Source organism: Nicotiana tabacum, chromosome 14, assembly GCF_000715075.1.
Source record: "Nicotiana tabacum cultivar K326 chromosome 14, ASM71507v2, whole genome shotgun sequence".
NCBI classification, from domain to species: domain Eukaryota; kingdom Viridiplantae; phylum Streptophyta; class Magnoliopsida; order Solanales; family Solanaceae; genus Nicotiana; species Nicotiana tabacum.
The window spans coordinates 35,215,905-35,238,045 of NC_134093.1; the positions used below are offsets into that span (position 1 = coordinate 35,215,905).

Sequence of the window (22,141 nt, forward strand, 5' to 3'; positions counted from 1 at the left end):
ATATATTATTATTTTTAACACTTAATCTTAGTTTGGTTTGAAATAAAACCGAATACAAGTTTGTTTTTGCTGTTTCTTAGTAACTTTATTTTAGTTCACACTTAAAATAAGTGTGAACTCACATTTTAAAACTCTAATTTGAATAAAATAATTTTATATTTGTAATTTAATTTATTTATATAGTAGTAATTTTTTTGCTTTGTTTTTGGTATACATATACACGAAATCCACGGCAACAAATGCACCACGTAGATTACGAGATTACTTCCCGCCACTGTATTTCTCCCGCCTAAATCAGACCGTCACTATATAAGTAAAGTCGGTAACCCACATTTCAATGCAAAAACCAAACCACTTTCCCAATTTCCGACCCATTTGATAACCAACCCGAATAAATCAGAAATTGGAATGGCGCCGGAGAAAATGACAGAGTACGAGCGGCGGAGGCTTGAGAATATAAAGCGCAATGAAGAAATGCTCGCCTCCCTTAAGATTCAGTCCCGACTTTCTCAACTTTCCGCCGTCACCAAGCGTCCAAAGTAATATCTCTTCTCTTTGTTCTAAATCTGTATTTCTGGGGTGTGCTAGTTGAATAATTTTATCCTACTAAGTGTGACTCTTTTCTTAATCAACTTACTATTGAAATTTTTACTGGCATGTTTTCTTTTTCTTGTACTTTGAAAGGGAAAAAGTTGTCAACTTGTATAGTACTGTAAGCTTTATTCTGGGTCTCTCTCTCTCTCTGTGTGTGTGTGTGTGTGTGTGTCTATTCGTATATAAAAATAATACTGTGTGTCTATTCGTATATAATAGTAAGTGTAAGATGGTATCTTTTCGAGACAAGAGGAAAAAGTTTCCAACTTTTATTGAAAAGGGGTGGGGGCATTGAACTGGATTGAAGGAAGACAATATTCATGTTTGTTTGTATGATTCTATATCTGTTAGAGTAGTCTATATGCTGTTCCGGTGCAATTTATGTGGTTCTTTAACCCTTCTGAATGAGGTATAGGGAAGTATGTGTATAATAATAACTCTTCTTATCTTTGTATTAATGCATATGTCAAATGAGTGTGTTTTTATTCGCGTGCGCAAGTAAATTAGCCATTTTGTTCGACGTGGCAGAGCTCAAAGTAAATCATATCAGGCGAGTCCACAGAAGAAACAGAGGTCTAAATCACCAGTTGTGTTGCGGCGGTCTCTCAGGACTCAAGGTATGGCACCGGATTCTTCTACAGCTGGTGGGCTAAAAGATGATTTTGATGATCTTCCAAGTAGGATATCACCTAACAAGAGCTCACAACCCACAACCAAAAAGTCGCCTCGAGAACCTACATCTATAAGTATGAGGGATGCATATAGTGGCGACTTTGATGTCTCAAATCAGAAGTTGATTGAAACAATTAAGGGTTTCTCTCGCACAATTGACGATGCAAATGAGGGCGTGGATCAAGATACTGTTTTAGGTGACTGGACAGAGAAAAGAAAGGCCTCTGGTACAGTTCATTTGGAATCACTGAGATTGGAACCAGACAACATAGCACGGGTTGTGCCAGGAAGAATATTAAATGTGCGGTTTTTCCCCACCAACAATGTCCGAATGGTTGCTGTAGGGAACAAATTTGGCAATATAGGTTTCTGGAATGTTGATGCTCCACAAGAGGATGGAGATGGGATTTATTTGTACCATGCTCATTCAGGGCCAGTTTCAGGAATAATTATGAACCCTTTTTCTGTGTCAAAGGTATGGTTAATTTGCATTTCAAGAGTGATAAACTTCTACTAATCTTGGAATTTTCTAACTTGGACAGCCATTTCTTTCCAGATACAGTAATTAGAACATATGTGCTCGAAAAAGCAGATTTACCTTTGTTTCTTATATTGACCTTTTCTTTCTTATAGCTAGGCATAGCGCCTTCATGTTAAAAGGAAACTTGTAGAGGGCCAAAGTGTTTTGGTGGAAATGCATACTGTAAAAAAGCAAACTGACTTATAAAATTACTTAGGTGTTTAATTTGTCTTTATTACCTTTACAAGTTTATGATTGTATTCCATGGTGTGGTTTATGCAATGATGCATTTTACTGTCTTGCATTCATTACTTGCATTATGCTAGGCAGGGCTTCTTTCAATGCTAACCAGTACCCTTAAGAGGATAAATATGGAAAAGGATTCTTGACTACTAGGCATTTTGGTTTTACAGGTCTGGATAAGCTGTAATGAGTGAAGAACAGATCTAGATATGTCTTTTTAAGTTACACTTTCTTTTTCTTTTGCAGATGTTCACTTCTTGCTATGATGGATTTATCAGGATGATGGATATTGAAAAGGAAATGTTTGATTTAGTATATTTGAGCGAGCATTCCATATTTTCCATATCACAGCGGCCACATGATATGAAATCTATATATTATGGCGAAGGCAGTGGAGAACTTGGTATTTGGGATCTCAGGGCAGGAAAATCTTCAGCATCGTGGAATCTGCATGACGAAAGGATTAACACAATAGATTTTACCTCAGAAAACTGTAATATTATGGCGACAAGTTCTACAGATGGTAGTGCATGCATTTGGGATTTGAGAAAAGTTAGTGCACATAAACCAAAATCTTTGCAAACTGTCTTCCACAAAAGAGCTGTGCACTCGGCTTACTTCTCACCTTCTGGAAGGTTTCTTGCCACAACAAGGTACTTTAAGCCATAATTATAAATTATATTGTGGATGGTGTGAGAAAATTGAAAGCTTAGCATTCAATATATCTTAATTTCTCCGATGTTAGCATGGCTAATTCTTTTTCTTTTTCTTTTTCTTTCGGTTCGTGCAGTATTGATGATAAAGTTGGTTTGTTGAGTGGCGCTAATTATGAAGATACATCTATGATCTCTCATTATAACCACACAAACAGATGGATTTCCTCATTCAGGTATAGCTAGTCCCTTAATATGCCAATTTAACATTTTCTTCTATCTTATGAATTTCATAACCATCTCCTCTATGCATTAAATGTTGTTGTTTTTTAATTTTGAAAATGCAGAAGCTATCGTTCATATTTATTCTAGTTTCTTTTTTAGCTTTGTGTGAAGTTGAGATAATTTGTGAGAAGCTATATAAGTTCTTGGCCTTTGAGCATCTAGTTTATGGGACAGAATTAGTACAAGCTTATTCTTTTTTTTGTTGAGATAATACCTTGTGTTTAATTGCATAGGTTCGCATCAGTCCCTTGTATATGACCTGCTTGTAGCGGGATTCTTTTTTTACAGAAGACCGTAAATACAAGTAACAGTATCTTTTGAGGGACAAGACTGAAGCAACAGACTTCCTGAACTTACTGAAATGATGAAAGCACATTCTTTACCTCAAACTCTATAAAGAAGTAATTATTTTCTGAGCTTTACGTAGAAGCATGTTATTTGACAGCTTCTATAACATGCTTTAAGCTTGAACCATGTACATTTCCGATTTGAGTATCTGACTACAAGCCTAAGCACATTTGACTCTCATAGATAAGTTTTGTTCTTTACTCCTGATTCTTCACCCCCCCCCCCCCCCCCCGCGGGTATTTGACTACATGCCAGCTTGGTTCTCTATCTATGACCAACGAGGGCTACTTTTGATCTTTCCTCCCGATCTTTTATTCAGACTATGCTGTCTTTGACATTAACCATGAGAGGATTGTTGAGTCACAAAATATTAAGTTCCACTTGATTGGTACTTTCTTGTACTTTTTTCTTTTGGATATTGCTAAATGAGGTAGGGGCTGTGGGAGTGGAACCATAAGAAGCTTAAAAGAGTCTAATTGTCATTGGCCTAAGAGCTCGTTGCCTGTTTGTCTTGCTTTTTTTCTTCTCTGTTTCCATCTTGTCATACTTTAAGTGGTAAGGTACTTTCGTATACATGTGTTGTTAGTTAGTGGGTGCGAGTCAAGAGATCTAGGGCATATTTCTGCTGACGAAGGATAAGAATGTGCCCCTGCCGATACACTGCCATACCAAGAAAGTACTGGAGAAGGCCCAAGTCTTTCATATTTTCATGAGCATGTAGGAACGAAAGAAGAGCAAGTATTCCCTGTTGTTCTTTTTGCCGTTCTACTTTCCAAGTGTTGGATTGCTATAAACATTATAGTTGGGACTCCAATGGACTTATGTTTAATGGTTAAGGTGCATGTAGCTAACTAGAACTGATGTGCATTTATTTACTTTATTCCGAATAGAGCAGATGTTTACTCGTAATCTGTTGCATTTTGTGCTGGTTAGATAGGCAGTTGGTTGTGTGCATATTTCCAGAAGTTAATGTGGCTGTTATTTACATTCAACTTCTCACTTATGCATGCTTGGACATCATATACTAACAACATTTCTATGTGCACTTGGGGAAGCAGAGGAATATGGGGTTGGGATGATTCCTACATCTTCATCGGCAATATGCAAAGAGGAGTCGATGTCATCTCAGTAGCTGACAAGAAACTTGATTTTACCTTACGAAGCGAACACATGACTGCTATTCCATGCCGGTTTGATGCACACCAGGAAAAAGTTGGAATGCTCGCAGGGGCTACAAGCGGTGGGCAGATCTATATCTGGACAGCATCTTAAGTTGGTGTCTATGGATCCTAATTCCTAGCAAACTTGTGATAATGGAGGCTGAGCTGCATTTACCAATCAGGCTAATGTGAATTTTGTGCAAGGACAAGGAATCTTTTATCTGCAGGTTTTTGTGTATCTTGTTGTAGTTCACATTGATAGCTTTTCATTGTTTCTATATGGTTTTTAATCTATAACCAATTCGGTATCCCATTTCAACATTGGTTATTATTTCTTGGTTTGCAATTATTCAAGCTCATGAGTCATGTGTGGAATGTTCTCTACAGCGATGCCCTTCATCAATTCACTAAAAAATGTAGGAAATTATTTTGACTAAAGAACTTGTCATATATCTAATGAGATGAAATTTGTAGAATTTTTATTTTGCTATGTGAGAAACGATATAGTAGAGATTGGGGAGCACACGAAAATTTGTATACCAGTATATTATTGTTCTCTTTCGATTAGAAGAATTCGAACTAGGAAAATGTTGAAAAGGCAATATATCACAAATTTTCATTGAATTTTTCTGATACTAATTTTTTTTTTTTCTGATTCTACTTTTTTTTTACATTACTGTCTCTTTAAACGAAAAGAAAAGAAAACGAAGGAAAAATGATATTTTGATTTCTTCTGCTTTTCCCCCTTTTTCCTTTTTTCTTCCTCTTTTTCTCAAAATGAAGCCCATATCTTTTCATAGATTGTTCAAAGGCGTTTATACCAAAAATACAAGTTCGAAAGCGTCAGTATATTACAATATTTTTCATATACAGTATCTCTTTTTACAAATCATTATTATTAAAAAATAAGGAGACAATTTTATTGTTGCTCAAAGGTACCATTCATTGTTATTATTTATAATCAAATATTTTTTTGTTAAAAATAAAAAAATAATAGGTTTGTTAATTAATTATGATTTTTAAATTTTCGCCATTCAGTTAATTTTATTAAAAGTTTTGAATAGTTATTGTCTAAAGTTACAGCTAAGATTAGATGTTTTGAGGTAAAAAACAATCATTCTTTTTTAAAGTAGACGATCGTTGACGTTTGGTTAGACTTTTCTTCTTATTTCAAGTATCTCGTCCATGAGTCAAAAGTGTTCTATTTATAGTTACAAAGGTTCATCCTAAAATATAGATACATATGAATACAAGTTATTCATGTATGTGATGTAAAAATTAAATGGACAGCCACTTTAGGTCATTGTATTCATAACATTTCTCATAATTTTATGGTTAGTAAACTTTTTCAGATTTTCAAACTTTAACAAAGAAATTTTTTTCCCCACATTGAAGCTCTGATTAATTCGATTCATGTTGCGTAATGCTCGTTAAAAGCTCCATATTTAAGGCGGCAAGATGTATGCATTTCACTATAAACCTTAATGGTAAAAAGAAAAAAGAAATTCAAACTTTGAAAGAAAAAACTGAAAAATAACATTTTTATAATTGATAGATTTAGGGTCTATTCGATTTAGAAAGGAAGTGTTCCTTACAATTAGAATCAAGAATCAAACACGAATCTTTAGCTATATTTGAAGTCAGCGCTAGGCCAAATCGAACTATGGCACTGAGCAAAGCTGAAAAACTACCCCAAGAAATCATAGTTGACATACTATCCCGTCTTCCTGCAAAGTCCATAGGTCAATTCAGGTGTATATCAAAGCAGTGGTGCTCTCTTCTATCAGACCCCCAATTCATCTCAGCTCACCTCACTATAAATTCCCACAAAGAAGAAGAAAACCTCATTCTTGTTTCTGATTCTCACTCTCTTCACACTATCACTTTTAACCACGACCCCCAAAATGGAACAATCGATGCCATTTCAAGAAAGCTTAATTTTCAGCAACTTGAAGACAACTGGGTAAGTGTTGCTGGCTCATGTAGTGGCTTGGTCTTGGGGGTAAATGATGAGGAAATCAAATTTTTGATCAACCCCACAACCTTAGAGTACTTTGAAATTCCAAAATTTAATTTGGCTCTTCCTGTGCCTGGTAGTTTTAGCATGTATGGTTTAGGGTATGATGTTGTTAGTGATGATTATAAGGTGGTTACTCTTTCTTATTACGATACGGATAATGAATATGAGCCAGATATCGATTATACTTTTGTGGATGTTTACTATGTGAGAAAGGATATTTGGAGGAGACTTGAGAGTTCTCCTTATGATCATGCAGTTCCTCAACTTGCTTCTGGTGTTTTGGTAAATGGGGCTTTGCATTGGTTAGCTAGTAGTAAAACTTCCGGTTATTCATCAGTAATTGTTGCTTTTGATTTAAGTGATGATAAATTCTTGGAGGTGCCAGCACCTACTACTCTTGATAAAGGTAATTTTGTGTTTAATAAGCTTGTGGCTCTTAGAGGGTGTCTTTGTATGTTCACTAATACACATGAGGATGAAATTGATGTTTGGATAATGAAAGACTATGGGGTTGAGGAGTCTTGGACCAAATTTGTAGTTAAAGGACCGGATTCGGTGACTGATCTGATACCATTGTGTTTCATGAGTGAGGATGATGTTTTACTAGATGCGGATGGAAAGTTGATTGTCTACAGTATGAGAGAGGATCGGTGGAGGAATATGATGGTTGATGGGATTCCTACCATGTGTGAGAATGCCGGAACTGCAATCTTTAGGGAGAGTCTTGCTTCGCCTACATTTGGCTAAGGAGCTCAGAGTTACTATATTTCTTGATGCACTATTCTGAGATGATGTTGCGTACAGGTATTAAATGATTTTTTCACAATTTCTTATTCAGTTTTTATTATATCTTGTACTGTTAATTTGGTCATATATTTGATTCCTTAAAAATGAATTGTATTGACATGGTAATTCTTTGGTCCTCATAGAGTTTAGTGGTGGTAATTCGTCCTGCTTGAAGAAAATATATAATGATTAATTGTATTACAGGAAAAAGAAAAGCTAGGCTCATTACAGATTGGTGGTGCTTTAAAGGAAAAAAGAATAATTCAAGTTGTTTATACTCTTCTTCGAATCACGAGTAAATCTCAAATGAACTCATGTAAAATAATTGCCCGCCATTTCTGTGCATAATAATTTTAAGCAATCCGAGGATAAAACTGGCTGCTATCTAGCTGCTCTGAAGTCTGAACTACAGAAAAAACAGTTATTATGTTGTGTACCTCCTTTATTGTATCACTTGATGCAATCTTGGAGATTGTCCAAATGCCGTTGTCCGTTCTAAATGAAAGGAATCATTCAAGGTCGTGATGCAGGGCATAACTTACAGTCACCGGCTTTCGTCGTGCCACTAGGCATTTGATTAAGACATTGCACAATGATCTAAACACTTTGTCGCATCTCGTCCATACGGATGTAGTAACACCCAATTGTGTTGCCTTTCCAAGTCTTGCCGGTGTTACATGTAGGTCGTCATGTACCTTGAGATGGCCGTCTCCTCCCCCTTCCAGTGGGGAACCCTCTCCCCTGTCTCCGTTTTACTGCGTCCCCGCCCGTCCTCTAGGCACCCCCAACTAGAGATGAAGTTCGAGAACCTAAACAACTCAGTTGAGAAGAGCTCCTGACTGGTTCAAGCGAAGGTCATGATTAATAGGCCATTCCCTCCCAATCTATCTTTTGATTCAAGATCTATGACTACAAAGACTTTGGAGATAGATATTGGGTAGTACTCATAGCTTAAGAAGGCAACCATAAACATGGGCTGAGGCGGACCCAGGATATGAGCACGGCGGGGCACCATTATATACTAATCACTAGCGATAAAATTCGGCGTGCAACTCTTTGAAAACTTAATGATTTTGATGACTTATCATCCAAGTATAAACAAAAGAAGTTCTAAAGAAAATGAAAGCACCAAACAGAAAGAGAGATTTCTTCTCAAACTAGATGCTATAGGAAAGGAAGGTGTTTGATTAAGCATGTTTCACACTTTAAAATTTCTAGTTTATCAATAAAAAAGGGGGTTAGTGATCAAATGGGCATTCAAACTTTAAATTATCTCAAACTTACTCAAGAAATCAAGATTAATGGTATGTTAATAGTCAAAGAACGTAAGAAGAGTCTCAAACTCTTAGTTGCCATTGTCGAGTCGGAGTCAAAGTGATTGTTGAAGAAGGTTCTGGCAGAAGAATTTATATTTTTCTATTTGTGGAGCGATAAGCTGCAATTTGGGCGTTTTAATTATAAGGGAGGGATTTGAAAAAGAAAAATTAATTAAGTTGACTATTATGTGTTAGTACTAAACTATATTTTTTGATAAGGTAAAGGTTTTATTGATAAAAGTACCAAGATGGTACATAAGATTACACCAGGATCAGACAACACCTATAATAACATACTATCAGTTACAAGTTGCTTAACACATCCAAAAACTCCATATATTGATCTAGACTTTCAACTAAACATTTCTTACACCAAAAAAATAGATTTTGAAGACAAGTATTTTTTATTCTAGCAATGTTATTCCTCTTGTCCTCAAAGCAAACATTGTTCCTTTCTTACCAGATGGTCCAGAAAATGCATAGAGGGATGGTCCACCATAGTTGCTTCTGATTCCTTGATACCTTCTGCCCTTGCCAGCTGACCAGTAAAGATCTTATGTCTGGAGGCATAGTCCACGAAACACCACACAGATTCAAAAAAAGCTCCCAGCACTGTTTAGCAATTTTACAATGGATAAATAGATGATTAACAGTTTCCAACCCTTCTTCACATAAGTAGCATCTGTTACTTAGGCAGAATCCCCTTTTTTGTAAATTATCTTGAGTTAAATTGGCTTCTCTAGTAGCAACCCACCCAAAACAAGCCACTTTAATAGGTGCTTTGGTTCTCCATAACATTTTCCATGGCCAATTAGATTCATATTGATCATTTTGTTCCTGGAGAAGATTATAACAGCTTTTGATAGAATATCGCAAATCATTGCTTGCTGTCCAAACCATAAGATCCTCCTTGTCTTCCTCCATCACTAAACTATAATTGAATTAAAAAAAAAGATAAATGTAAAAAATAAAGCAATTTGCTATTAACCTTATAAAAAAAATATAAAAAAATAAAGCAATTTGCTATTAAGGAAGGGAACTTGTGCGTCCAACGTAACCACTTCTCCTGTCAGCCTTTTTGTGTTTGGGGGCACAAGCAAAATATTTAAGGGTTCCATATATATATGTACAAATATATATAACATATATATACAAGGTTTTGGCCGAGGCTAACGAGGTCCCGTGACCCCTCAACCCGCAACGTAGTTCTGCCTCTGAACATGGGCAACTTGCTGGTTACTGGTTCAGCTTATTTTCTATCTTCACTAAGACCATAAGATACAAAATTTCTAAGAAGCTCCTATGAACTCTTGATGCGAAAAGATTGTTACGTTTTGGTTGTTATTTATTTGTTTGTCCTCTTTTTCTTATGGATTATACCACTGCATTTTCTTTGCCTAGTAGTAACTATTTCAGCAGTATTATGAAGGATAATGTGCCTTGTAAATTTTAAGAAACATTGCTGTTTTTCATATTTATTCTCAATTTTCTCAAGTTTTCTGTCCTGTTATAAAATATAATCTACGGACAGGCTAAAGAATCTTCCCACCTCCCTAATCCCGCTCCCCTTCCAAAAATGGAAAAGAACTAAAGGGCAGCCCAACACACTAAGCTCCCGCTATGCGCGGGGTGGAGGGAAGGGTCGTACCACAAGAATCTATTATACACAGCCTTACCTTGCATTTCTGCAATAGGTTATTTCCACGACTCGAACCTGTGACCTCCTGGTCACATGGCAGCAACTTTACCAGTTACGCCAAGGCTCCCCTTCAAAAATAGAAAAGAGATTTCATTAATTGAAGAATAGATTGTATGTGGTGCAGAGTAGCATTTCATGGATTTACGTCTTATTGTAATGCGATTAATGCCAAATTGACACTGTTCTGATGCTTGCGCAGGAATTAATCTACTTCTTGAACATTTTCCCGGTGCCTATGAAATGGAATGTCAAGAGAACTGCATGTTTTCAAGAGGCATGGATCTTTATATATTTATAACCCAATGGTGCTACTCGGTAAACTATGATGGGAGAGTTTTTGATGGACACTTGCACTTTGATTTGTATGTTGCCGTTATGTAAAGACATCACTGTTGCAGTGCTAGGAGAAAGGGGGCCTTTTGAGCAAATCCACTAATGTGATTTTGTTTGTTGAGAGTTTATATCTCAGTTGAGTTTCTCAACTTTCAGGTGAATAGATCATATAGATGATCTGACTAACTATTCTATTTGCCCATATAACAAGAGGGTATACATTAAGTTTGTATAATATTCTAGCTTTGCCTTCTATTAGCATATACAAGAAACACTGTGCTTATACTGTCCTTTCAGTATGTGGCTGGAAATATAGTACAAATTTGCCTATCAGTATCACCGCTAAAATATGGTTGAACAACTAAAGCTGGCACAATCTATCGAGTCAAAAGTTGCCATTCAATTGGCTAGATGATCGATCCTGAGCATTTTAATGACATCCAATGATAGAACATGAACATGAAATAAATGAAGTTACCTACATAGGGGGGGGGGGGTTATGATTTACTTCATCAACTTACTAGAGATTGGAATCGTTTATATGCATAACCCCAAGTAGCAAGAAACCTATGCAGTTAAAAGTAATTAAGTGAAAACCAGTCTAGCGGGTGTAAATAGATTTATAATGTCGCATGACTAGGTAAAGTTCTCTAACTATTTTATCTAATAACGTCTTTGCTTTACCATTTTTCAAATTTTGATTATAACCGATCTCAAGGGTGTGTTTGGTAGGAAGAAAAATATTTTTTATGGAAAATGAGTGATATTATCACTTATTTTCCCTTGTTTGATTGGTGAGTGAAAAACTTTTTTCAAAAAATATTTTTTTGTGTTTGGTTAGAGAGTAAAAAAATATATTTTAGGAAAATAATTTTTTATGCTACTCTACTCATCCCCTTCCCTGAATTCTCCATATTTCATGTGCACCCCCCCCCCCCAAAAAAAAAACTAACGTTTTCAGGATTGTATTTTCTTCAAGAATTTAATTATTCTTCTAAACATTCACACAAACCCAAAGGAACTAATGTGCTGCTTTACTTTGTTTTTACACAAAACCAACGTTGAAATTTGTGCTCCATAACTAAAAAGAAAATACTCTTTTTTTGGTTGAAAATAAAGTACTCTTTCTACAACATGAAAATAAAGTACTTATTTTATTGAAATAAAATAAAATACTTTTTCTACATCATGAAAAGAAAATACTGATTTTGTTGAAATGAAGGAAAATACTTTTTCTACATCATGAAAAAAATACTCTTTTTGTTGAAATGAAAGAAAATACTTTTTACTATATCATTTTGTTGAAATCAAAGAAAATACGTTTTCTACATCATGAAAAGAAAGTACTTTTTTTTTGTTGAAATGAAAGAAAATACTTTTTTATATAATAAAAAAATAATCATTTGTTGAAATGAAAAAAAAGTATTCTATCCATAGCATGAAAAGAAAGTACTATTAATAATATTTCTATTTAGGGTGAGAGTGGAGTGGTGGGGCGAGGGTGGGGGTGGGGTGATAGATTGGGGAAGGTTGAAAGTATTTTGGAAAATATTTTTCCTTCTCTTGATAGGGAAAATATTTTTCTCCAATTGGAGGAAAATATTTTCATCCAATTGGAGGAAAATGAGTTCGCGAGGAAAATATTTTTCAAAATATTTAAACCAATCAAACATGGAAAAATTGAAAAATATTTCCCTCCATACCAAACACACCCCAAGTTTCTTTTTCATTTTTTCTGGAACATCATATATATATATATACTTAAACCAGCTGAGTAATCTATCATACTGTATTATAAGCGGGAAGCCCTAAAGTTGATTTACTAAAATATCCTTCAAAAGTTAAACGACTAATTTACCCTCTATCTAAAAGTAAAATTACCTCCCATTAAATGATTAATTTGAGCTCTTGCTGCTTAAATGGAAGAGCTTTTCATCTTCTCATAATTACTCCCAACCTTTTGATATGTCAAGTATGTCGTGTAGCCTTTTCATGTAATGTGTGAATTTTATCTTACTCTTTATTAGTAATAAATTGTAGCTTTTTCAGCGTACTGTTACGTCCTTAGTTGTTAATTAAGTACACGTGCTACACGTGATAACTCGCTCACGATCTTGCACACCTTGCTCACGTTCTTGCTATGCCAAGTCAGTCTTACCACACTCAAGATCGCTAAGAGAATGGTAGAATGAACACAAGAGAATTGTTAAAGAATATTTTGTATTGGAGAGAACTTGAATTATTTGCTTGATAAATTACAAATGAATAACCCCCTTTATATACTAGTCTCCTAGGGGCTAGAGTGTAAATATTAATTGTTACACAAGTTCTTAATATTTACAAGATAAGGGCTTTTTCTAGAATTTTCTACAAACCTAGAAGATTCCAAGAACTTTCCTAGCAAATCCATAAGCATTTAGTATCTGAATCTTCTCACAAATATTAGCTTTCCTCCTATCTATACTTCCACATGGTATTAATATACCACAAATGGTAAATATATGGCACGGTGACATGGCGGGTGATCACGTTACCTTCTCTTATTAATTCCCATTGATCAATTCTTTTTCTCATTCTTTTTCAGAAATTTCACTGCAGTTCTTAGAGTCTCTTCAAATTATTAAAGCCCCTTTGAATCATTTCTCTCATAGATCCATTTTTTTTGGTTCTTTAGCTTCCGAGTTTCTCCCATTCCGGATTGACAAGAGATTCTGTTTCCAGTTCAGCAAGTTAGATTCTTTTTCAATTAGTTTAAGATTCAATTTTATGTGATTTTTTCATAACTTTTGCTAATGAGTGAGAGTATTTGTGTTGTTTTTAGGTATTTTGGAGAAAGATTTTGGAAGAATTCATCACCAGTAGTTTAATATATATGATGTGTTTGTCTCCTCTTCTTCTTCTTCTTTCTTCTTCTTCTTCTTCTTCTCTTCTTTAATTCCTTCTGTTGGATTTTTGGTTTTATGCTTTTTGTTTGTTACATATTTTTCGTATTTGGGATTTTGCGTATTTTTTGACTTAATTGGATGAATGAATTGAACATCTTTTTGTGAATTTTTGCAAATTGATTTTTGCAAATAACCTCATCCAAATATTTGTTCGGTTTATTTGGATGTCTCCTCATACCCGCCATAATCAATTCCACCGAAATACAAGATTAACACTACCATTACTGGTATGAGAGAAAAAATACTCGATTGCCTACTAACCTTGTCATATCCCGCCTAATTACCTCATCCAAATACTTGTTCCGTTTATTTGGATGTCTCCTCATACCCACCATAATCAATCCCACCGAAATACAAGATTAACACTACCATTACTGGTATGAGAGAAAAGATGCTCGATTGCCTACTAACCTTGTCATATCCCGCCTAATTACCTCATCCAAATACTTGTTCGGTTTATTTGGATGTCTCCTCATACCAACCATAATCAATCCCACCGAAATACAAGATTAACACTACCATTACTGGTATGAGAAAAAAGATGCTCGATTGCCTACTAACCTTGTCATGTCCCGCCTAATTACCACATCCAAATACTTGTTCGGTTTAATTCTATATCTCCTCATACCCACAATTATCAATCTCACTGGGGCATCAGACATTTCAATTCACACGTTCGAACCATCTCAGCCTCCATTGTGACATATTTAGATAAGACAAAAAATACATTTGACCCAAATATTAACGGAGGCGAATTTGAACCATTTGTGAAAGAACAATGGAGAATTTGACCCTTTTCCCAGACTTCCTCTGAAATTTGAAATCAGCTCCAGAGCAAAGACGTATAGAAAATACCCTAGTCAAAGATATCTCTCCTCCAAATCCAACTATGGCGATGAGCAAAGCTGCAAAACTACCCGAAGAAATCATAATTGACATACTTTCCCTCCTACCTGCAAAGTTTATAGGCCAATATAGGTGCGTGTCAAAGCAGTGGTGTAACCTTCTCTCAGACCCACAATTCATCAAATCTCACCAAACCATCCATGCCCATAAAGGAGAAGAGAAACTCATCTATGTCTCTTGGTATCGCGAACTTCAAACTATCACGTTTAACCACAACCCCCAAAATGGAATCGATATCATCTCAAGGACGCTTAATTTGCAGCAGCTTTCAAACAGCTGGGTAAGTGTTGCTGGCTCATGCAATGGCTTGGTCTTGGTGATTAAGAGGGAAGAGGCTAAATATTTGATCAACCCCACTACCTTAGAGTACCATAGAATTCCAAATTTTGATTTGGCTCTTCCTGTGCCAGGTAGCTGTAGCATGTATGGTTTTGGGTACGATACTCTTAGCGATGATTATAAGGTGGTAACTCTTTCTTATTATGATTCATTTGATGAAAATGATCCTGCAATTACGGAGACTTTTGTGGATATTTACTCTCTGAGAAAGGGTCTTTGGAAGAGACTTGAGAGTTCTCCTTATGATCATCCACTTAGTGACCGTGCTTCTGGGGTTTTGGTGAATGGGGTTTTGCATTGGTTGGCTTGTAAAACTTCTCAGTATTCATTTGTAATTGCTGCTTTTCATTTAAGTGATGAGAAATTCTTGGAGGTAGCAGGACCTACTGGTCTTGGTAGTAATTACTCACTGTGTAATCTTGTGGTTCTTAGAGGTTGTCTTTGTATATTCACCAGTATAGGTAAAGACATGGACACAGTTACATTTTGGATGATGAAAGAGTATGGGGTTAAGGAGTCTTGGACCAAATTTACGATTACAGAACCGAATTTAGATAGATTTATATGTACACTATTGTGTTCAGTGACTGATGATGATGTTCTATTGGATGTTGAAGAAGAGTTGGTTGTATACAATATGAAAGAGAATCAACGTAGGGATCTGATGGTTGATGCATCTCCTATTATGTATGAAGCTCGAACCTTTATGGATAGTCTTGTCTCTCCTTACTTTAGCCAGGGAAACTGAGGTCTAATGTATTGTTTGATGCGCGAGATGATGCTGTATACAGGTATTACGAGAACATTTTCCGCTGTATTATCCACCTTTATCCTCTTTCTCCATTAGATTATTCAAAAGCGGTTGTATTTCAACAGTACTATCAAGGATGCACCTTTAGCCAACTAAGTTGCCTTTCTAAGGAGTATTGCCAGTCTTTCTAAGGAGTATTGCCAGTTTTTTATTTTTCTCAAGCTGCTATCATGTTACAAATTAGTCTATAAACGTATAGGATGTAGCCTAAAGTGTAAATTACAACATTTCATGGCTTTACATCAGTTTATTGTAATGCTGCATAATACCTTTCATCAATTTGCCGTAACAGGATATCAACTCGTATCGACCAATCAAATTTGTTGAATAGTTAGTAATCATCTAGATTCTTATATTGATAAATCAAATTCACATTGTTCTGATGCATGCACAGGAATTAAACTGCTTCCTCTTAGTTCAAGCTGTTTCTTAAAGATTGTTCATTATTCACTGTTTGAGGCCTCCAGAAAGAAGGCATTCTTTTGCATTGCACTTCCTCATGTCTTGGTTCATTGTCATTTTGACGTCGTAGAGAATTGAGAATTCAAAGATTTGTTAATTATTTGAAGTGAAATGTCATTGTAAATTTACAACGAAAACAATGTAAAAAACTAAGGTCACTTTTGGATATGAGAACTTTGTTGAGGGTAGTATGTCTTAATTTTCCGCAAGGGATGTGATGGATAGAATATTTGGATGTGAGAATTCTTGTCTTAATGTTGCGTGTATATAGCTTTTTGTCTTTTGTTCATTGCTTTTGGCATTTTTCTATGCTTCATGTCAGATTATATATTAGGACATATTTGTCTAAAGAAGAGTTGAGTCAAGTCATTGCTTCTTGGTACTGTCATAAATTAAATTACTTTTACCTGAAAAAAAAAAGAGAATTGAGTCGAGTCGTTCATCTCTTTTTCCAGGTCTAAGTCCTTTAGAATCTTGCCATTTTATGCTTGAGTGGGTTCAAGACCCATTTTAGTTGAGCACTTAGCAAACTAGTTATGTTGAGATAAATGCTGAATTCACAGATAGGTTCCAAAAAGTGTTAAATGAACAAAAAATCCCACAATATTTGAGGACAGATAACACAAAATGTATTACAACTCATGAGCTGAAAGGAAGTACCTCTTTTTCCCTGATAAGGTAATATTTGTACCAAGCTGGTAGAAAAGAAAACAGAATTCATGCAAAGACCAACCAGACAAGCTGCTACTCTTTCCTTCCTAACAACTCTAAAAAATCCATGTATTGGTCCAGGCTAACTAATAGATTGAAATGACACCAGAAAATAATGATAATGCAAACATATATTTTTGACTCTAGAAATATGAAATCTATGCCCTTCAAAGCAAGCTTTGTTCCTCTCCATCCATAAGGTCCAGAAGATGCAAAGTGGGATGGTCCTCCATATGTGCTTCAGCCTTTGGAAACCCTTTGATACTGCCAACTTTCTAATAATCCCCTTACATCTTTAGGCATTAGTCATTGCCCATAAGATACCACGTCTGTTCAGAAAAAGTTCCCAACAGTGTTTAGAGAATTTGCAATGAAGGAATAGATGATCAACTGTTTCCTGATCTTCCTCACATAAGTAGCATCTATTGCACAGAGAAAAAACCCTCTTCTGTAAGTTGTTTTGAGTTAGACATGCTCTCTAGGCTGCAGTCCTTCCCAAACATGCTACCTTAACTGGAGCTTTTGTTTTCCAAATCATCTTCCAATGCCAAATATCATCCCAATGACCTAACTCCTCTAACAACATGCTGTAACAACTTTTAACTGAGAATAATTTATCTTTACTAGCTGTCCAAATCAAGGAATCCACCTGACTTTGATTGATCTGGACTGAGTTCACCTGCTAGAGTATCTGATAAAAATCCTCTAGTTCCCAATCACTCAAATTTCTTCTAAAATCTATCTGCCACTAAATTATAAACTTCAGAGACTGACAGGAACTGCCACTAAAAACATCCAAAACAGGACTGAAAACTAGCACTTGCTTAAGAAACAACCAACATATGAAGTTCTTTTCACTTGTCTTTGGAAAGAGCGCCCTCATTATCGCTCTAGCAATTGGCAATTTTTCATAGAATTTAATCAAGCCCACAACCGTAGAGTACCGTAGAATTCCAATTTTTCATTTTGATCTTCCCATTCCTGGTAGCTATAACATGTCTGGTCTAGGCTATGATTTTGCTAGTGATGATTATAAGGTGGTTACTCTTTCTTTTTATTATACTGATATTGAGCATGAAAATTTGGACACTTTTATGGATATCTAAAAGAATGGGTGTATGGAGGAGATCTCAGAGTTTAACTTATGACCATGAAGTTCCTTTCCGCTATTCTGTGATTTTGGTAAATGTTGCTTTGCATTGGTTGACTAGAAAAACTCCTAATCATTCATATATAATTGTTGCTTTTAATTTAATTGATGAGAAATTATTGGATTTGCCATTACCTACTACTCTTGATAAAGGTAATTATGCGTGGATTAAGTTTGTGGGTCTTAGAGGTTGTCTTTGTATGTTCGCTTGGACGCAATAAATCAACATTGATATCTGAATGATGAGAGAGTATCCAGTCCTCGACCAGATTTAAGATTACAGGACCTAATATAGATTATGGTATGAGTCTTTGCCGTCCCTTGTGTTTAACGAGTGATGATGATGTTGTATTGGATGTGTATGGAGACAAGTTGATTGTCTACAATGCGAAAGAGGATCAATGGAGGTATATGAATAACTACTATGTTTGAAGGAACTAGAACCTTCATGGGAAGTCTTGTCTCTCCTACGTTTGACAAGGACATTGAAGGTTACTTCATTGCTTGATGCAAAATTCTGAGATGATGTTGTATTCAGGTATTACCCAGACATTTTCACGATCTCTCATTCATTTGGTGTATTTTATTTAATTTGGTCCCCGTATTTAATTCGATAATAAACCCCATAGAGTATCGTGAATGGTAATTCTTTCCTCATAAAGCCTAAATTGCGTGGACTCTTCATTTGTGGTGTTGCACCCGTGTCGACACGACGCCGACACTAGTATGGGTGTGGGATACGTTCCGGATCTGGTCAATCAACATTGAGTACTTTGACCACAAACTACTTAGAAATTAGAGATAAGATTTGGCATTTTGATTTCTCAAGACAAAAGCTACTGTAGATTTCTAGATGATTACCTACAACTTGAGAACAAAAGATTGAGTTATTGCACTCTACAAGCTAATGTAAGTTTTCAACATAATGTTTCATATTTAGGCATATTTTTGTAGCTTTACTTTTAGATATTGCCAAGTCCGCACCCGTATCTGTACCCCTAAATCTTAAATTTAGATCATGAAGGATCCGACCTCTAGATCCGCACCCATATTGGATACCCGCACCCGAGTCCAAGCAACTTAGCATAGAGCTTTGTGATGGTAATTCTTATGTCCTGAAGAAAATATACAATGATTGGCTCATTGGTTGTATCATATAAAAATGGAAATGCTTGGAATTGTAACTTGCTTCAATTCAACATCATAGAATGGGGGCTATTTAAGGGGAAAGAATAGTTCAATTTTGAGCACATGCAGTCTTGAAAAGTAATAGTTTTAGACGTTTTGACTCTTCTTTGAATCATGATTAACTCATTTAAAATTATTGTTGGCCACTCTGTTGGATACTGTTTTAAGCAATACCGACGGTAAAACTGTGATCTAGCTGCTCTAGAAACTCAAAAAAAAAAAATTAAAAAGTTAAGTTGTCTACCTTCTTGATTGTATAATTGTCAAGATCTATCACTACAAAGACTCTAAGATAGATATTGGTAGCTGTCTACCTCCTTGATTATAATTGTCGAGATCTATCACTACAAAGACTCTTAAAATAGATATTGGTAGCTATCTACCTTCTTGATTATAATTGTTAAGATCTATTACTACAAAGACTCTTAAGATAGATATTGGTAGCTGTCTACCTCCTTGATTATAATTGTCAAGATCTATCACTACAAAGACTCTTAAGATGGATATCGGTAAGCCGTTTACCTCCTTGATTGTTATTTGTCAAGATCTATCACTAAAGAGACTCTTAAAATAGATCTATTGGGTAGTATCACAGCTTAAGAAGCTAACCACCCTGCTGGTTAGTTATTCATCGTATTTTCTATTACAATAAAGACTCTCAAGATAGATATCTGTGTTAACAATACATTGATAAGAGTAACTAACAATGAGAAAAGGCCTTCAAGAATCTAAGGCATAACAATCCCTATGTTATTATTACACAATCCATATATTTATATTGTAATTTATGTATAACTAGCCTGTAAACCTAAGGACCCTTTGGATTCATTGATTCAAGAACATACCCTAGTTTAACAAATCCACTTCAGGATTATCCTAGTAGTTTCTCCTCTAAATCCAACTATATGGCAATGAGCAAAGCTGAAATCGCACCCCAAGAAATTATAACTTACTTGCCGACTGCCTGCAAAGTTCATCTGCCAATATAGCTTCGTGTCAACTGGGTAAGTGTTGCTCTCTCATGTTATGGCTTGGTCTTTGTGGTGAATAACAAAACTATTAATGTTTTAATCAAACCCACAACCTTAAAGCACCATACGGTTCCAAACTTTCATTTGGCTCTTCCTCTTCCTGTGCCTCGTAACTTAGCCACAACTTTGTAGAAGCTTCCTACTAGGCCAATTGGTCTAAAAAATCTTTCAACTCCCTGGCTGCCTTCCTTTTGGGGATAAGAGCAATGATGTAGCCTTAAAACTCTATTCAAACTTCTCTTGTTTATGAAATACTAAATCGCCTTCAGAATATCTTCTTCACAATTGACCAACATTTTTGGAAGAAACCCATGGTGTATCCACCTCGGCCTGGAGCTTTATCCCAGGCACACTGGTTAATGACATCAAGTACTTCCTCATCTTTAAACATTCTCGGGTTTTAGTGTTAACTTTTTAATTTTCTTTCTGTAGTGATTTTTGAATTTGGTCCCCATATTTGATTCACTAAAATGATTGCTACTGACCCATAGAGTCTTGTGAACCTGAAGAAGATACAGTGATTAATTCATCAGAAAATATACAGTGGTAAACTGTATTACGTAAAAGGAGTCACACATGCATATCATACTTGAATTGGTGTCAATTCAGCAATATAGGATGCTGCTGCTTTAAGGAAGAAAAATAGTGAACTTTGAGCATATGCAGTCTTGAAAGAAAGTTTTAAATGTTTAGGCTCTTCTCTGAATCATAAGCTAATCTCTCAGAGTGAACTCAACTTGAATTATTTTCGGTTCATCTTCTGTGCTTTACATTTTAAGCAATGTGAGGGTAAACTATTATGTAGCTGCTCTAAATTCTGGAAAAGAGTTTATATCATCTATCTCCTTGATTATGAATACCGAGACTCTAAAGATCGAGATTTGGCAGTACTTATCGCTTAAGAAGGTAACTATAGACGGAGCGAATGCTTACTGGACTCTTCATGCAGAAATATCAGGTTTTAATTTATTTGCTACAGTAGGAGTGGATTGTTGGTAGTAGTATCCACCTTTGTCATCTTTCTCCTCAAGATTATTCAAAAGCTGTTGTTTTTGGCTTTGTTTAGGACTATAGGGAAAACTATGCTTGCAATTCTAAGTATCAAAGATGCACCTTTAGCCAAATCATTGGCCTTTTTAATCCAATAAAAGTAATATTTAAACTACAAAAACTCATTGTTACAAGGCAAGGATAATTTAAACCATTGAAGAGAAACTCCCAAATTTGTGAGTCTTTCGTGAACCTTGAACCTGTTCTTCTTTTCTCTCTTTTTGTTTCAGCCTGTCATCAAAGTAACATAAACTTGCAAGGAAACTAGCACTATCAAGTGAAAAAATTACCTGAGTCTGGCATAAAAAGGGTTTATAATGAACTCTTAATCAAGCTTATCATACATCGATTTCTTGTAATGCCACTTAATACCAAATTGATTTTGTTACTGTTGCTTGCACAGGAATTAATCTGCTTCCATGGACATGTTCTGGTGCTTCTATTGATTGGAATGTTGTGTATGTGCAGAGGCCGGAATCTCTATATACTTTAATCCCAAGGGTGTTACTCTTTCATTATGCTGTTGCAACCGTTACAATTTCAAAACTGAAGACAAATCACCATGATAGAAGAAGAGTATTCGAGGAAAACTTGCACTTATGATTTGTATCTGGTATAGTACACAAAAGCAGTACTACAGAAAAGAGAAGTCCCCTTTTGAGAAAACCCCTCATACTTGAGTTTTGTTTTGTTGACTGTCTATATCTCAGTTGAGTTTCTCGACATTAGATGAGTAGATGATCTAAGTATTTGCATACTCATTTGACAAGAGGTGTTTTAATGTTTCCAAACATGTTAAAGCAGCAACATTGTCCTTTGTGTGGCAGTATCAAAATTTCTAGCTCTGTTGTATGTTTTATTGCTTATCAGATATAACTGTGCTCTGGCTTTAGTTTCACTGTTTCTTGAGCCGAGAGTC

General features: G+C 35.6%; 3 protein-coding genes across 7 annotated transcripts; all 3 read left to right on the forward strand.

Annotated features, from left to right (window-relative positions):
- The first annotated feature begins 332 nt into the window (after positions 1-332).
- Positions 333-4,783, forward strand: LOC107805912 (uncharacterized). Its single transcript, XM_016630016.2, has 5 exons — positions 333-539; positions 1,123-1,741; positions 2,276-2,682; positions 2,820-2,918; positions 4,374-4,783. Exons 1-5 carry the CDS (start codon positions 409-411, stop codon positions 4,585-4,587), a joined length of 1,470 nt encoding a protein of 489 aa, XP_016485502.2. The 5' UTR covers positions 333-408; the 3' UTR covers positions 4,588-4,783.
- A 1,209-nt stretch (positions 4,784-5,992) lies between these two features.
- On the forward strand, positions 5,993-10,962 carry LOC107805911 (F-box/kelch-repeat protein At3g06240-like). Its single transcript, XM_016630015.2, has 2 exons — positions 5,993-7,299; positions 10,496-10,962. The coding sequence occupies exon 1, from the start codon at positions 6,139-6,141 to the stop codon at positions 7,240-7,242; it is 1,104 nt and encodes a 367-aa protein (XP_016485501.1). The 5' UTR covers positions 5,993-6,138; the 3' UTR covers positions 7,243-7,299; positions 10,496-10,962.
- A 2,173-nt stretch (positions 10,963-13,135) lies between these two features.
- LOC107805903 (F-box/kelch-repeat protein At3g06240) lies at positions 13,136-22,057 on the forward strand. Of its 5 annotated transcripts, XR_012698615.1 has the most exons (3): positions 13,515-15,610; positions 18,107-18,491; positions 21,626-22,057. XR_012698615.1 is itself a non-coding variant. In XM_016630003.2 (2 exons), exon 1 carries the CDS (start codon positions 14,464-14,466, stop codon positions 15,565-15,567), a length of 1,104 nt encoding a protein of 367 aa, XP_016485489.1. In that variant the 5' UTR covers positions 13,136-14,463; the 3' UTR covers positions 15,568-15,610; positions 21,626-22,057. The 5 variants fall into 5 exon arrangements, 2 of the variants coding, with proteins under 2 accessions (XP_016485489.1, XP_016485490.1); XR_001652547.2 differs by having other exon boundaries at positions 13,136-18,491; positions 21,691-22,057; XM_016630003.2 differs by lacking the exon at positions 18,107-18,491 and having other exon boundaries at positions 13,136-15,610.
- Positions 22,058-22,141: the final 84 nt, after the last annotated feature.

Coding starts and splice junctions, on each gene's coding strand:
- LOC107805912 (XM_016630016.2), top strand. CDS start 409: ATGGCGCCGGAGAAAATGACAGAGTACGAGCGGCGGAGGCTTGAGAAT. Junction 1,742..2,275: donor ACCCTTTTTCTGTGTCAAAG/GTATGGTTAATT, acceptor TTTCTTTTGCAG/ATGTTCACTTCTTGCTATGA. Junction 2,683..2,819: donor AGGTTTCTTGCCACAACAAG/GTACTTTAAGCC, acceptor CGGTTCGTGCAG/TATTGATGATAAAGTTGGTT.
- LOC107805911 (XM_016630015.2), top strand. CDS start 6,139: ATGGCACTGAGCAAAGCTGAAAAACTACCCCAAGAAATCATAGTTGAC.
- LOC107805903 (XM_016630003.2), top strand. CDS start 14,464: ATGGCGATGAGCAAAGCTGCAAAACTACCCGAAGAAATCATAATTGAC.